General features: G+C 44.8%; 2 protein-coding genes across 2 annotated transcripts in view; one reads left to right on the forward strand and one right to left on the reverse strand.

Annotated features, from left to right (window-relative positions):
- Positions 1-575: 575 nt before the first annotated feature.
- On the forward strand, positions 576-5,686 carry LOC311103108 (26S proteasome regulatory subunit 4-like). The gene is made up of 11 exons (XM_084144644.1): positions 576-636; positions 934-987; positions 1,178-1,274; positions 1,636-1,760; positions 2,160-2,345; positions 2,765-2,893; positions 3,274-3,370; positions 3,607-3,796; positions 4,622-4,773; positions 4,939-5,093; positions 5,287-5,686. Exons 1-11 carry the CDS (start codon positions 634-636, stop codon positions 5,419-5,421), a joined length of 1,323 nt encoding a protein of 440 aa, XP_084000770.1. The 5' UTR covers positions 576-633; the 3' UTR covers positions 5,422-5,686.
- An 8,588-nt stretch (positions 5,687-14,274) lies between these two features.
- Positions 14,275-17,055, reverse strand: part of nrde2 (NRDE-2, necessary for RNA interference, domain containing) — a 29,304-nt gene continuing 26,523 nt past the window's right edge. The window contains exons 13-14 of the mRNA XM_084144458.1: positions 15,907-15,978; positions 14,275-15,787 (exon numbers count right to left, since the gene is read on the reverse strand). Of these exons, the coding sequence (XP_084000584.1) occupies positions 15,662-15,787; positions 15,907-15,978 (198 nt within the window). The 3' untranslated portion in view covers positions 14,275-15,661. The remainder of the gene's footprint in view (positions 15,788-15,906; positions 15,979-17,055) is intronic.

Below are 17,055 nucleotides of genomic sequence, written 5' to 3' on the forward strand. Positions count from 1 at the left end.
GAGCGTCTGCTAAATGACTAAAATATAAATGTTTGACATTAAAGGAATGTTCTCTAACGCCCAAATATGCTAAATAGGTTCTTAGGAGGTTTTTGCTAACATATGTACATAGAATGTTCCCGTAACTAATGGAAAACCGGAGAAATAAACCATCAGGGGAACATTACGGGTAACATTACACAAACTGGCTGGCTAGCTAACTAGCTAGCTAGCTAATATACTGTGCAGATAATAATCAAATGCATTGTTATACACAATATCTTATCACATCACACTGGCTGACCAAGGTTGACCAACTCCCTGACCAAAATGGCTGACCTTTTATACTGTCAGACCTTTCATGTCCTTTCTAAAATTCCTAATCTTACGATGATAGGCTTCATGAGCCGATTGATATAAAAAATATGTATATAAAATGTTGGATGTGTTGGAATTGGTGTAAAATGCAAATGAATCTCCATGAAGAACAACTTATTGAAAACTTCATATGTTCTGACTATAGCGTCTTCACCAATGATTTGGTCCTCACAGAACAGACACAATAGGGTTTTCATCTGCTTAGAAGCGCTTCACTTGCCGTACTGTGACGTTTTACGTGAGCGACGCTGATAGACTGTCTGATAGCAAGCAGCTATGGTAAGTGAGGCAGCAGTTTATCCAATCAATATTTATAGAATTTTAAAGGATTTAATGACTATTTAACCTTAACTGATGATCATATTCCGGACTGTCGTATTTTGTTGAACGTGTTTACTGCATTTCAACTCCAATATGTCATTTGTAGCCAGTGGAAACCTGTTAGCTAGCTTGTTAACACTGCTAGCTAGCTTGATGGCTAGCAAATTGTTATTGTTTTGGACTCCAACTAAGTTACTTTTACCAAGTGTTTTTGAGTGTATCCTCACTGTCTGTCTGACGTGATTTATTTGACAGGGTCAAAGTCAGAGTGGAGGACATGGACCCGGGGGAGGAAAGAAAGACGACAAGGTAAACAATCTATACTAGCTAACGTTAACTAGCTACTCTGTCTCAAATCTCGTAACTAATGTTCCTAGTTAATAATACTAACCCCAACCTTCTGAAAACGTTTATATTCATCTTACCAGTTTGGTACACACCGACTCTTCCTGTTGGATAAGTGATCACACTGTACTGTAACTTTTGCTGGACTTTCCAGGATAAGAAAAAGAAATATGAACCACCAATCCCCACCAGGGTTGGTAAGAGGAAGAAGAAGAGCAAGGGACCTGATGCTGCCAGCAAGCTACCTCTTGGTACATTTAGTTGGGCTACTTTTAACCTTACACTTTTCACTATGTCATGGCAGAGTTCCTTTCTACCTACTGATGTTGAATTGTAAACCGTGACAGAAAATTGTTTACAATTTTACAACTGCTGTTTTTCCTAGACAGTTTTACCCTTTGCATAGAACTGACCTCTCTCTCTCTCTCTCTCTCTCTCTCTCTCTCTCTCTCTCTCTCTCTCTCTCTCTCTCTCTCTCTCTCTCTCTCTCTCTCTCTCTCTCTCTCTCTCTCTCTCTCTCTCTCTCTCTCTCTCTCTCTCTCTCTCTCTCTCTCTCTCTCTCTCTCTCTCTCTCTCTCTCTCTCTCTCTCTCTCTCTCTCTCTCTCTCTCAGTAACTCCCCACACACACTGCAGGCTGAAGCTGCTGAAGCAGGAGAGGATCAAAGACTACTTGCTGATGGAGGAGGAGTTTATCAGGAACCAGGAACAGATGAAACCCCTGGAGGAGAAACAGGAGGTACTCATCACGTGACAGAAAATAAAATCAATTCAAAAGCCTAGATATTTATATTTTGTGTTTCCCGAAGTCCTGTGTGGCACAGTTGGTAGAGAATGGCGCTTGCAACGCCAGGGTTGTGGGTTCGATTCCCAGTACGGAAAAAAGGTACCAAAAATGTATCCGCTCACTACTGTAAGTCGCTCTGGATAAGAGCTAAATGACTAAAATGTAAATGTAAGGAAACATAAAAACAAACACAGGACCATAGGTTATATGAACATTATGTAGCCTATCAGTAAAATCAGTTGATCTCTTTGCATCACTAGAAAACATAACACTATAAAACCTTCACACTGCACCTTTGCATCTAAATATTCATTAATTCACCCATCCACTCTGCCTTCTGTTGTCCTGCAGGAGGAGAGGTCTAAGGTAGATGATCTGAGAGGGACTCCCATGTCAGTGGGGAACCTGGAGGAGATTATTGATGACAACCACGCCATCGTTTCCACGTCTGTGGGTTCTGAGCACTATGTCAGCATCCTCTCCTTCGTAGACAAAGACCTGCTGGAACCGGGCTGCTCTGTCCTTCTCAACCACAAGGTACTGACTGAGTCTGCCATTAAGTGAATTGAGTCCTCCATTCATTGACCGATCATGTTTGTCAAGTGAATTTGCTGTGTTTAGCTGTTGCCTGACTGTCATAAGCATTAATTGAAGAGCTCATATTTACTGTGCAATGAGTTTGAGTGACGTGTGTGTACGCGCGTGCGTGCATGCGTGGGTTGATTCTTCTATCCTTATGGGGACCAAAAGACCCCACAAGGAAAATTCTCCCTTGTGGGGACATTTCCCACGTCCCCATGAGGACAAAGGCTATTTTAGGCATAGGGGTTACAGTTACAATTAGGGTTAGAATTAGGGTAAGGGTTATGGTTAGGTTAGAGAAAATTAGATTTTTAATGGGAATACATTTTAGGTCCACACAAGGATAGAAGAACATAACGTGCGTGCGTTCACAGGTCCATGCCGTCATTGGGGTCCTGATGGATGATACTGATCCTCTGGTGACAGTGATGAAGGTGGAGAAGGCACCACAGGAGACGTACGCTGACATTGGTGGACTGGACCAGCAGATCCAGGAAATTAAGGTAACATTTTCAAACATAGAGATCGTAGAGAAGTAGAGTACACTGCAAACGTTATTGTTAATGCTCTACTTAAGCACATCGTCTTATTGCATAAGACTCCCAAGATTTTTCTAAACCAACTATTCTGTATGCACACTGTTCATGTAAATTGATACAGCTGGGTCAGTGGAAGCTGGTGTCACTTAGTGAGAGAGATTTTGCTAGCTGCTCCTGTAGACTTCCAGTCACAGCACTAACGCTAGTTAATTGACAAAATCTCGAACTATCCCTTTAAATCAGAAGACAGTCATTTTAATGGCTGGAATGGAACGATATCAAACACATGGTAACCATTTCTCCTGATTGACAACTACACTTGTGGTTCTCTATGTTCCTCTCAGGAGTCTGTGGAGCTCCCTTTGACCCATCCAGAGTACTATGAAGAGATGGGCATCAAGCCTCCTAAAGGAGTCATTCTGTATGGTGCACCAGGGACAGGTAAGACAACTAAAACAATGATGGACAAAAATGAAGACGGAACAGAATTTGGATATCTTTATTTTCTCTGGTAATACTCAAAGGGGTGGTTTCCCATGCACAGATTAAGCCTAATCCTGGACTAAAAAGCATTTTCAATGGAGATTTTCCGTTGAGCTTGCTTTGTAGTCCAAAACTAGTCAGAGAAACCGCCTCTAAAAGTGCCATAGTTTGACACTGTTCCTATGATGTGTTAGGGAAGACCCTACTGGCCAAGGCAGTGGCTAACCAGACGTCGGCGACCTTCCTGCGTGTGGTGGGCTCTGAGCTGATCCAGAAGTACTTGGGGGACGGGCCCAAGCTGGTCCGAGAGCTGTTCAGGGTGGCCGAGGAACACGCACCCTCCATCGTCTTCATCGACGAGATCGATGCCATCGGGACTAAGAGGCAAGGCTAGCTGTTGTTTAGTCAGGCCGTGGTCATTGAGGTTTCAGGTTGTGTGTGTAATTTGTTGATGAGGAGTAAATTAGTTATAATGAAAAAAAATACAGGAGGCTCATTTCATGCAAAAAAATCTATAGACTACTTTGTTACATTATTGCACAGAGGGAGAAAGTGCAAACTAACCCACTTTCCAACTGCCATGCCATCCCCCCAATACAACAGTTGTCAGTAACTGTTTTACATTATCTTGAGCTTATGGCTGCGTTTAGACAGGCAGCCCAATTCTGATATTCTTTTCACTAATTGGTCTTTTGACCAATCAGATCAGTTCTGAAAAAGATCTGATGTGAAAAGATCTGATGTGATTGGTCAAAAGACCAATTAGTGGAAAAAATATCAGAATTGGACTGCCTGTCTAAATGCAGCCCATGTCAAAATAACAAGGAAACAATGCTATTGCACAAGCTCAGTGGCCTTATTAGAGTGTTTGCCTTGAGATTGGAAGGTTGGGGTTTCAATCCCCGGTCGAGTCATACCAAAGACCAATGCCTCTCTTTATGGCACTCAGCATTAAGATGGATTGGGGGAAATCACGTTGCCTATCTCTACAGAAACAGGAGATAGGCTCCTGCCCTAAGGGCACTTCTGGCTCGGACAAGGCTTACTAGCTTCACTATTGCTTAGTGATTGAATTAGCAGTACAGTGAACACTGATTACAGTACGTTTTGTATACCTCAATGAATCTCCATGTATAGGAGGTAATCTCTACAATAGTATGGTGTGTCTCAGTGGTTGAGGGTGTGTGCTGAGTACTGTGTCCTCTGCAGATATGACTCTAACTCAGGAGGGGAGCGGGAGATCCAAAGGACTTTGCTGGAGCTTCTCAACCAGCTGGATGGCTTTGACTCCAGAGGAGATGTTAAGGTCATTATGGCCACCAACAGGATAGAGACCCTGGACCCTGCACTCATCAGACCAGGTACACAAGAACATTATCATATGGAAAATACAATACAGGCTATGCCCACCTAAATTCATCCTGAATTTGCGCAAGTAATGATTGGAGAGATCTTATGTGATTGCCCCATGAGGCATCTCCTCTGATTTTGACATATCATTGTGTCCCCCCCCCCCCACTCCTCAGGCCGTATTGACCGTAAGATAGAGTTCCCCCTGCCTGATGAGAAGACCAAGCGAAGGATCTTCCAGATCCACACCAGCAGGATGACTGTGGCAGACGATGTGATCCTGGACGACCTGATCCTGGCCAAGGATGACCTCTCCGGAGCTGACATCAAGGTGCAATACTGACGTTACAGCAATCAGCTGGGACATAGTAATTAGACTAACTGTGAAAATGCAGCCTACTGTATACACCTCTTTCTGGAAACCAAACATTTATTTTACTTTCACCTTCTGGTTTTGCTGTCATCCTGTGGCACCTTAATGAATTTTCACTGTTAGTGTTTGTAACTTTGTCTCTCTCTCTCAGGCCATTTGTACAGAGGCAGGGCTGATGGCGCTGAGAGAGCGCAGGATGAAGGTGACTAATGAGGACTTTAAGAAGTCAAAGGAGAACGTGCTGTACAAGAAACAGGAAGGGACACCAGAGGGATTGTACCTCTAAACACGGGCAGAACTCACCTCGGCAACATCCTAGTCTTTCACTTACTGCTTCGAAACTGTTATTATCGCCCAGTAAAACTTTTCATATGTATTCATTGTATCGTTGGGTCTAGATGTAGCCAGCTGTTTGGTAGTCAATTCTGCAGCTATTAAATAAAAGTTTGATTTTGAACAAATGAACGATCTGTATTCTGGTCTTACCATAACCTTCTAAGTATTACCTCTTGAAGTACAATAATAACAAATAAACCATTTGGGAAACTGTTTGTTCTGTAGTTCAGATTTTTATTTCAAATAAAGTACATATTTATATTTTGAGTTAACCATGGTAAATTCTTGTTTTACTATTTGATTAAAGGAATGTTAGAATTCATGTTAAGAAAACAAACAATTAGAATATTTCCATAATGTGCAGCTGACTGCTGTTTTCAATCAGGGAGGAAGGAGATAAGTGGATAACAACTTTGCATATAAATAAACTGAGTGACAACTTAGACACATGTAAAGACAATTAACAAACCTACTACAACCAACAAAAATATTAAAGTGCAATGCCACAAAGTATGTCAATCCATCAAATATATTTATAAAGCCCTTTTTACATCAGCAGAAGTCACAAAGTGCTATACAGAAACCCAGCCTAAAACCCCAAACAGCAAGCAATGCAGATGTAGAAGCACGATGGCTAGGAAAAACTCCCTAGAAAGGCAGAAACCTAGAGAGGAACCAGGCTCTGAGGGGTGGCCAGTCCCCTTCTGGCTGTGCCGGGTGGAGATTATAACTACATGGCCAGATTTTTCTCCAAAATGTTCAAACGTTCATAGATTTTAGAGGTTGAAATAGCAGGTGTGGTAGAAAGAGAGAGTTGAATACAGCAGGTCTGGGACAAGGTAGTATGTCAGGGTTCCATAGCCGCAGGCAGAAGAGTTGAAACTGGAGCAGCAGCACGACCAGGTGGACTGGGGACAGCAAGGAGTCATCAGGCCAGATATTCATGAGGCATGGTCCTAGGGCTCAGGTCCTCCGGGAGGGGAGGGGAGAGAGAGAGAGAATTAGAGGGAGCATACTTAAATTCACACAGGACACCAGATAAAACAGGAGAATAACACCAGATATAACAGACTGACCCTAGCCCCCCGGCACATAGACTATTGCAGCATAGACACTGGAGGCTGAGACAGGGGGGGGGGGGGGGTCGGGAGACACTGTGGCCCCGTCCGACGATGCCCCCGGACAGGGCCAACCAGGCAGGATATAACCCCACCCACTTTGCCAAAGCACAGCTCACACACCACCAGAGGGATATCAACAGACCACCAACCTACTACCCTGAGACAAGGCTGAGTATAGCCCACAAAGATCTCCTCCACTGGTAGCTTCTTGCTGCTCCAGGTGGTTGTCCTGCCCTTGAACCTGCATTTAAAAAAGGAGAGTACCATACGGGACAAAACATTATAAGAGGTCAGATTAATGCAGCAGTTTACTGTTATCAGTTATTGTTTATTCTCAATGACTTCAAACTGGAATCTCCTTTTCTCCAGCTGAGCTTTCCTTCGTACCACCACCTAGCAGTAGTGATGGACAAAGAGATAGGGAGAAGTTGTGATGAAAGGGTAGCAGTGGTAATGCATTGAATCTAGTGTAAAAGGAGTTTTGCTTTAATGCGTTCAGACTCACTCAGAAACACCAATAATAATGTCCAGAGCAAGGATGAGGGCAACAAAGCCTGGATTGATGGTCTTCATGTCCATGTGTGGGTGCTCATGGTGAAAGAATAGGATCTTGACGGAGTCCCTCGCCACCTCTAGTCTCCGGCCGTCCATCTCGAGCCCAAACGTTTTGCTTTTCAACTATACGGGATGGCAACACAGTTACATTTCACTGCGTAGTTAAAGCAAAATATCACCAGACATACCAGCTTGACCAGACCTTTATACAAAACACCTTTCCTTTGAATTATTTCTTAAAATATGAAGCCCTTAAATAGAACGTTACAAAGAGATATTCAATGAATTTACAATCAAACAGAGAGCCTTTTTGAAGGGTCTTAAAGCAGATAAAGCTCTTACATTAAAATGTCTCATCTCAATGTAGTAGGCCACAGTTGCTATGTCCACTGGCTCTTTGTCTGTCCTGTTGTCAGTCAGGCAGATGGACACTACCTGGTACAGCTCCTGCACCTGAGGAGGGGGCCGACCGGCACAGATGACACATTCATAAAGACAGATCTCTCTCACACACACAATCCCAAACAATCATGTATTAGAAAACGTGCCTGCTTACTCACACATATGTATAAGATCTGTGTTGTATCCAGTGTCCAGCTTTAATACCAACAGTGTTATTTAATAAAAAATGCAAAGGAAGGATGCATACCTTCGTATCTAATTCTTGGTTTTTGCAACAGTTGTGAACTCCACTTTAAATATGAATTGAATATCAATGACAATACAAATGAAAGAGAACATAATTATTGATCACTTAGCATATATTTTACAAATATTAATACACTGTAAAACATTAACAATAAATTGTTTCCTTCATGATTTTACTCACTGGACTGTGACGTCTGTCATCCATGAGGGGGCTCCGTGTCTTGTCAGGTCTGAACCTACCAGCTCCATCACAGTCTGATTGGTCCTTTTCCCTGAACTCCCCCCAGGTATCATAGTACCTGTCTTGTGCTTAGCCAGTATCTCCAGGTTTATTAGACGACACTTGGGAGTCACTGATGAAGAGTTCAATAACATGAGATATTTCCAATTTCATGTATAATTCCAAACTTACTCAGGTCACCCAGAGGAGACATCAGATAGACATAGCCTACAGAGTAATGTGTGTGTATTTATACAAAGGAAACCATTGCCCACTTAATTTATGTCCAAGCCTGTCTAAAATCATACTGATATACATGGCAAATCCCACTGCAGATCAGACATATGAGCCAATACTATAGAAGACTGTGGGTGCGTTCGAGTGGATCACTTTTGTCTAGTCAGTGACCATAATTGGTCACCGCTTTTCAGTGTGTTGCATTATGGGGATAAAAATTGTCAGACTTACGCCTACAGTACATGTCGACTGCATGGACTTTACAAAATTAATGTGATCAAAGGTCATGAAGTTGACGGCAGCCGACTGAAAGTTTCTGCAGTTGCTCTTCTCCAACTTCATCCTGCAGCCATCGCCTGCATTGTGGGAGGCTCTTTTGTCAACCAATCATTAGGGTGTTTTTGTTTGACCCACGTGAACGTGACCAAAGACGTGACTGAAACAGGGACCAACTCTGCCGCAATTCATGTATACAGTGGATATGTACAAATAAATGTGATTTGAGGCTCTCACCAATTGATTGTACAATGTACACACATATTTACAGTTTGTGAGTCTGTGATATGGGGGTTGGAGAACTGTTGGTTCCGATATTTTATTTATTTAACCTTTATTTAACCAGGTAAGCCAGTTGAGAACAAGTTCTCATTTACAACTGCGACCTGGCCAAGATAAAGCAAAGCCGTGCGGAAAAAACAACAACAACACAGAGTTACATATGTGGTAAACAAAACGTACAGTCAATAACACAATAGAAAATCTAGATACAGTGTGTGCAAATGTAGTAAGTTATGGAGGTAAGGCAATAAATAGGCCATAGTGCAAAATAATTACAATTATAATTTAGTATTAACACTGGAGTGATAGATGTGCAGAAGATGATGTGCAAATAGAGATACTGGGGTGCAAATGAGCAAAATAAAAAACAAATGTAAATAACAATATGAGGATGAGGTAGTTGGGTGGGCTAATTACAGATGGGCTGTGTACAGGTGCAGTGATCGGTAAGCTGCTCTGACAACTGATGCTTAAAGATAATGAGGGAGATAAGTGTCTCCAGCTTCAGAGATTTTTGCAGTTCGTTCCAGTCATTTGCAGCAGAGAACTGGAAGGAATGGCGACCAAAGGAGGTGTTGTCTTTGGGGATGACCAGTGAGATATACCTGCTGGAACGCATACTACGGGTGAATGTTGCTATGGTGACCAATGAGCTAAGATAAGGTGAGGATTTGCCTAGAAGGGATATAAATAACTTTTATAAACAATGGAAACACTGCCATGTTGCACTATGCCTTGCTGTTGGAAAACCACATCGGTGTCTGACTTTCGGCTATCGCAGATGCACCTCCTAAACTTTTGTCTATAGTAGGTTGCTTTCGCCTTAACACTCAAACGAACCCATTCTCTTGCTTACACTGGATGCAGTTGACAGTGATGTTGTCATAGCACAGGTGCAACAGCGGTTGATATGGCAGGTGAGTCATCACAACAGACGGAGGTGACATACTGGTTGTGAGGACATACATTCAGCTTCTCCATACTGAGTTAGATTTGCTCAACTCTTGCGTCCTCTCTCGCTTCACTTTGAGAAAGTTATTAGAGGAGAGGCTGCGAGGAGAATGAATGTGGAAGAAAATGAGCTTGTATCGCGGGTCATCAGGCAACACAGTTCACAGTTCTGGGTGACTTTAACCTCCCTACATCTGCCTTTGACTCATTTCTCTCTGCCTCCTTCTTTCCACTCCTTTCCTCTTTTGACCTCACCCTCTCACCACCCCCCCCCCCCTACTCACAAGGCAGGCAATACGCTTGACCTCATCTTTACTAGTTGCTGTTCTTCTACTAATCTCACTGCAACTCCCCTCCAAGTCTCCGACCACTACTTTGTATCCTTTTCTCTTTCACTCTCCTCCAACACTACTCACTCTGCCCCAACTCAGTCGCAATCTTCGCTCTCTCCTGCTACTCTCTCCTCTTCCATCCTATCATCTCTTCCCTCTGCTAAATCCTTCTCCCTCCGGTCTCCTGATTCTGCCTCCTCGACCCTCCTCTCCTCCCTTTCTGCATCTTTTGACTCTCTATGTCCCCTATCCTCCCGGCTGGCTCGGTCCTCCCCTCCTGCTCCGTGGCTTGACGACTCATTGCGAGCTCACAGAACAGGGCTCCGGGCAGCCGAGCGGAAATGGAGGAAAACTAGACTCCCTGCGGACCTGTCATCTTTTCACTCCCTCCTCTCTACTTTTTCTTCCTCTGTTTCTGCTGCTAAAGCCACTTTCTACCACTCTAAATTTCAAGCCTCTGCCTCTAACCCTAGGAAACTCTTTGCCACCTTCTCCTCCCTGCTGAATCATCCTCCTCCTCCCTTCTCCCGCTCTGTGAATGACTTCGTCAATCATTTTGAAAAGAAGGTTGACGACATCCGATCCTCATTTATTAAGTCAAATGACACAGCTGGTCCTGCTCACACTGCCCTACCCTATGCTTTGACTTCTTTCTCCCCTCTCTCTCCAGATGAAATCTTGAGACTTGTGACGGCCGGCCGCCCAACAACCTGCCCGCTTGACCCTATACCCTCCTCTCTTCTCCAAACCATTTCCGGATACCTTCTCCCTTACCTCACCTCGCTCATCAACTCATCCTTGACCGCTGGCTATGTCCCTTCCGTCTTCAAGAGGGTGAGAGTTGCACCCCTCAAAAAACCTACACTCAATCCCTCCGATGTCAACAACTACAGACCAGTATCCCTTCTTTATTTTCTCTCCAAAACTCTTGAGCGTGCTGTCTCTAGCCAACTCTCCTGCTCTCTCTCTCAGAATGACCTTCTTGATCCTAACCAGTCAGGTTTCAAGACTGGTCATTCAACTGAGACTGCTCTTCTCTGTGTCACGGAGGCTCTCCGCACTGCCAAAGCTAACTCTCTCTCCTCTGCTCTTATCCATCTAGACCTATCTGCTGCCTTTGATACTGTGAACCATCAGATCCTCCTCTCCACCCTCTCCGAGTTGGGCATCTCCGGCGCTGCTCACTCTTGGATTGCGTCCTACCTGACAGGTCGCTCCTACCAGTCACCACGTGCTCTCACCACTGGTGTCCCCCAGGGCTCAGTTCTAGGCCCTCTCCTATTCTCTCTATACACCAAGTCACTTGGCTCTGTCATATCCTCACATGGTTTCTCCTATCATTGCTACGCAGACGACACACAATTCATTTTCTCCTTTCCCCCTTCTGATAACCAGGTGGCGAATCGCATCTCTGCATGTCTGGCAGACATATCAGTGTGGATGTCGGATCACCACCTCAAGCTGAACCTCGGCAAGACGGAGCTGCTCTTTCTCCCGGGGAAGGACTGCCCACTCCATGTTCTCACCATCACGGTTGACAACTCCATTGTGTCCTCCTCCCAGAGTGCAAAGAACCTTGGCGTGACCCTGGACAACACCCTGTCGTTCTCTGCTAACATCAAAGCGGTGTCCCGATTCTGCAGGTTCATGCTCTACAACATTCGCAGAGTACGACCCTACCTTACACAGAAAGCGGCACAGGTCCTAATCCAGGCACTTGTCATCTCCCGTCTGAATTACTGCAACTCGCTGTTGGCTGGGCTCCCTGCCTGTGCCATTAAACCCCTACAACTTATCCAGAACGCTGCAGCCCGTCTGGTGTTCAACCTTCCCAAATTCTCTCATGTCACCCTGCTCCTCCGCACACTCCACTGGCTTCCAGTTGAGGCTTGCATCTACTACAAGACCATGGTGCTTGTCTACGGAGCTGTGAGGGGAACGGCACCTCCTTACCTTCAGGCTCTGATCAGACCCTACACCCAAACGAGGGCACTACGTTCATCCACCTCTGGCCTGCTAGCCCCCCTACCTCTACGGAAGCACAGTTCCCGTTCAGCCCAGTCAAAGCTATTCGCTGCTCTGGCACCCCAATGGTGGAACAAGCTCCCCCACGACAGCAGAGTCACTGACCACCTTCCGGAGACACTTGAAACCCTACCTCTTTAAGGAATACCTGGAATAGTATAAAAGTAATAGGATCTGGGTGTTTGAGCAACAGGGCAGAGGTGAAACGCCCCTTCAGTAGACGGAAGGCCTCATCGGCAGCAGGACCACCTTTGAGGAGAGAGTTGAGAGAAGAGGCGATGGAGCTGAAGTTAATGAAGCGGCAGTAGAAGTTGGAAAAACCCAAAAAACGTTGTCCCTTTATGGTGGTTGGGACTTGCCATGACCTGACTGCGTCGACCTTCCTCTCCTCCATAACCACTCCCTGCGGGCTGATCCGATATCCCAAGAAGGAGACAGCGGCCTGATGCAACTGGCACTTCTCCGCTTTGACGTACAGATGGTTTTCCAGGAGGCGTCCCAGGACTACCCGGACGTAGGCGATGTGATCCTCCAAGGTGGCCGAGTAGATCAGGATGTCGTCGATATACATGACCACCTGACTCCAAAGCATGTCCCAGAACACCTTGTTGACGAATGCCTGGAACACAGACGGAGCATTGGCTAATCCATAAGGCATCACCAAGTACTCATAGTGCTCAGACATCGTGCTAAAGGCTATTTTCCATTCATCCCCCTCCCAGATTTATGAGATTGTAGGCACTCCACAGGTCCAGTTTAGTTTAAAAAACGGGCCGCGTGGAGCTGTTCGATGGCGGCCGACACCAACAGGAGAGGGTAGCGGTACTTGGTGGTGATGGAATTGAGACCTCTGTAGTCGATGCACGGACGTAGACCTCCCTCCTTGGCCACGAAGAAGAAGCCTACCGACGCAGAGAAGGTGGATGGGTGGATGAAACCCTGTTGGAGAGCCTCCTGGATGTACTCCTCCATGGCCTTGGTTTCAACCACCGACAGGGGGTAGGCTCGGCTGAGCGGAGGTGTAGATTCTGCTAGCAGGTCGATGGCACAGTCCCAGAGGCGATGAGGAGGGAGACAGGTGGCGCAGGTCTTGGAGAAAACCTCCCGGAGATCCTGATAAACCTCCTGGATGTTGTGCTGGAGGGCAACCACAGGACTCTCAACCAACGTGGCTTCAATATTTTCGTGAGGCAGTATTCTGTAACATATACAGTCGTGGTCAAAAGTTTTGAGAATGACACAAATATTAATTTTCACAAAGTCTGCTGCCTCAGTTTTAATGATGGCAATTTGCATATACTCCAGAATGTTATGAAGAGTGATCAGATGAATTGCAATTCATTGCAAAGTCCTTCTTTGCCATGAAAATGAACTTAATCCCCAAAAAACATTTCCACTGCATTTCAGCCCGGCCACAAAAGGACCAGCTGAAATCCTGTCAGTGATTCTCTTGTTAACACAGGTGAGAGTGTTGACGAGGACAAGGCTGGAGATCACTTTGTCATACTGATTGAGTTAGAATAACAGATTGGAAGCTTTAAAAGGAGGGTGAAATCATTGTTCTTCCTCTGTTAACCATGGTTACATGCAAGGAAACACGTGCCGTCATCATTGCTTTGCACAAAAAGGGTTTCACAGACAAGGATATTGCTGCTAGTAAGATTGTACCTAAATCAACCATTTATCGGATCATCAAGAACTTCAAGAAAGTCCAGCAAGCGCCAGGACCGTCTCTTAAAGTTGATTCAGCTGCGGGATCGGAGCACCACCAGTGCAGAGCTTGCTCAGGAATGGCAGCAGGCAGGTGTGAGTGCATCTGCACACACAGTGAGGCGAAGACTTTTGGAGGGTGGCCTGGTGTCAAGAAGGGCTGCGAGGAAGCCACTTCTCTCCAGGAAAAACATCAGGGACAGACTGATATTCTGCAAAAGGTACAGGGATTGGACTGCTGAGGACTGGGGTAAAGTCATTTTCAATGATGAATACCCTTTCCGATTGTTTGGGGCATCCGGAAAAAAGCTTGTCACCTTACACCTTAGCCAAATACATTTAAACTCCGTTTTTCACAATTCCTGACATTTAATCCCAGTAAAAATGCCCTGTCTTAGGTCAGTTAGGATCACCACTTTATTTTAAGAATGTGAAATGTCAGAATAATAGTAGAGAGAATGATTTATTTCAGCTTTTATTTCTTTCATCACATTCCCAGTGAGTCAGAAGTTTACATACACTCAATTAGTATTTGGTAGCATTGCCTTTAAATTGTTTAACTTGGGTCAAACGTTTTGGGTAGCCTTCCACAAGCTTCCCACAATAAGTTGGGTGAAGTTTGGCCCATTCCTCCTGACAGAGCTGGTGTAACTGAGTCAGGTTGTAGGCCTCCTTGCTCGCACATGCTTTTTCAGTTCTGCCCACACATTTTCTATAGGATTGAGGTCAGGGCTTTGTGATGGCAACTCCAACACCTTGACTTTGTTGTCCTTAAGCCATTTTGCCACAACTTTGGAAGTATGCTTGGGGTCATTGTCCATTTGGAAGACCCATTTGCGACCAAGCTTTAACTTCCTGACTGATGTCTTGAGATGTTGCTTCAATATATCCACATACTTTTGCTTCCTCATGATGCCATCTATTTTGTGAAGTGCACCAGTCCCTCCTGCAGCAAAGCACCCCCACAGCATGATGCTGCCTCCCCCGTGCTTCACGGTTGGGATGGTGTTCTTCGGCTATACAAAACAAAAGTTGTCCGATGATGTGCTTTCAGAAAAAAAGGAAATACAGCTATGAGAAATCACTACATAGGATCAGCAAGACTACTTGATATCCATATCTTACCATATATTTCACTAATGAAATTCTACATCACCATAGCATAGCCTGAGTAGTATGTAGTAAAGGGAGAGGCCAATCCAGTAAATTCACAGAGGAACATCAGAAGCGTCAGACTCACCCGAGACAGCCAGAGTAGATGCTCTACTACTCTGAAGGGCAAGCACTAATGAGACTATACAAAGCTTCTCTACCCTCATCTCGGTGTTTCCTCTCTCCTTCCCGACTCTGAAGTGTACACTCAGGTGTGCTCCTTTCCACACTGTTAAGCTGTGATGATGTCGTCATCCACGCAGGAAATGTACACAAGCATCCCTCAGGGTTCACATTGGCTGAAACCTCAGAGCTCATTCTTAAATAAAGGTTGATAAGCCAGTATTAGGAAACAAAACGTTTAGTTCAAATAAACACTGTTTTTATCAGTTTCACAACAAATCTTTGACATAAAAATAGGATATTTAAACCATCAAAATATGGATTAAGAATCCATAAAAAGCTGGAAATATAAAAATATGGAAATATGGATATGCATTCCATCAAAATATTGAATTAACACTAATACGTGTAACATCATTTATTCACACATCTGTTTGAAAAGTAAAATGCATGAGGACACTTGGTCGTTCTATTGGTCAGTGCACAACTTCTGGGTGTCCACAGTGGAGTGTCTGAGGAAGCCAGGCCCCAGTGCACTGTGGGAAGGGTTTTAGAGCCTCAGTCCTCCAGCAGTATGTCCACCTCCTCCATGGGAACCCTCAGTCTGAGCTCCTTCTCTGTCATCAGATCCAGGAACTCCTGCACGTGCTCAGGGAAGAGCTGCACCGCGTCCATGTATAAACCCTTTGGATGGATGGACGCGCACACACACGTCAGAAACCATGTCATATATTTTGACCAAAACACACCAAAGAGCTAACTAATTATCACAGTTTCATAATTTCATCGGTCACTGTGCTCACCTTGGCCCATGGGACGTCCTGAAGAGCCTTGTAGAAGATCCCTCTTCCCTTCTCCACCTTCCCCTCTGACACCTACAGTACACAAAACACCAGACGTCAGCTAAAGAACACAACGAAACACCAGACGTCAGATATAGTACACCACAACAAAACACCAGACTTCAGCTGCAGTACACCACAACAAAACACCAGACGTCAGCTAAAGAACACCACAACAAAACACCAGACGTCAGCTGCAGTACACCACAACAAAACACCAGACGTCAGATAAAAAACACCACAACAAAACACCAGACGTCAGCTACAGTACACCAGAACAAAACACCAGACGTCAGCTACAGTACACGACAAAACACCAGACGTCAGCTACAACACACGACAAAACACCAGACGTCAGCTACAACACACGACAAAACACCAGACGTCAGCTACAGTACACCAAAACAAAACACCAGACGTCAGCTACAGTACACCACAACAAAACACCAGACGTCAGCTACAGTACACCACAACAAAACACCACACGTCAGCTACAGTACACCACAACAAAACACCAGACGTCAGCTACAACACACAACACCAGACGTCAGCTACAACACACAACACCAGACGTCAGTTACAACACACAACAACACCAGACGTCAGCTACAACACACCACAACACAAGACGTCAGCTACAACACAACACTAGACGTCAGCTACAACACAACACTAGACGTCAGCTACAACACACAACACAACACCAGACGTCAGCTACAACACACAACACCAGACGTCAGCTACAACACAACACCAGACGTCAGCTACAACACACAACACCAGACGTCAGCTACAACACACAACAAAACACCAGACATCAGCTACAGTACAAAACACCAGACGTCAACTACAACACAAAACACCAGACGTCAACTACAACAAAACACCAGACGTCAGCTACAGTACACCACAAAACACCAGACGTCAGCTACAGTACACCACAAAACACCAGACATAAGCTACAACACACAACACCAGACGTCAGCTACAACACCAGACGTCAGCTACAACACACAACAAAACACCAGATATCAGCTACAGTACAAAAGACTGGACATCAACTACAACAAAAACACCAGACATCAGCTACAACACACAACAAAACACCAG

Source organism: Coregonus lavaretus (genome assembly GCF_964263955.1).
Source record: "Coregonus lavaretus genome assembly, chromosome: 27".
Lineage (NCBI taxonomy): Eukaryota > Metazoa > Chordata > Actinopteri > Salmoniformes > Salmonidae > Coregonus > Coregonus lavaretus.

Coding starts and splice junctions, on each gene's coding strand:
- LOC311103108 (XM_084144644.1), top strand. Junction 1,761..2,159: donor CCCTGGAGGAGAAACAGGAG/GTACTCATCACG, acceptor GTTGTCCTGCAG/GAGGAGAGGTCTAAGGTAGA. Junction 5,094..5,286: donor TCTCCGGAGCTGACATCAAG/GTGCAATACTGA, acceptor TCTCTCTCTCAG/GCCATTTGTACAGAGGCAGG.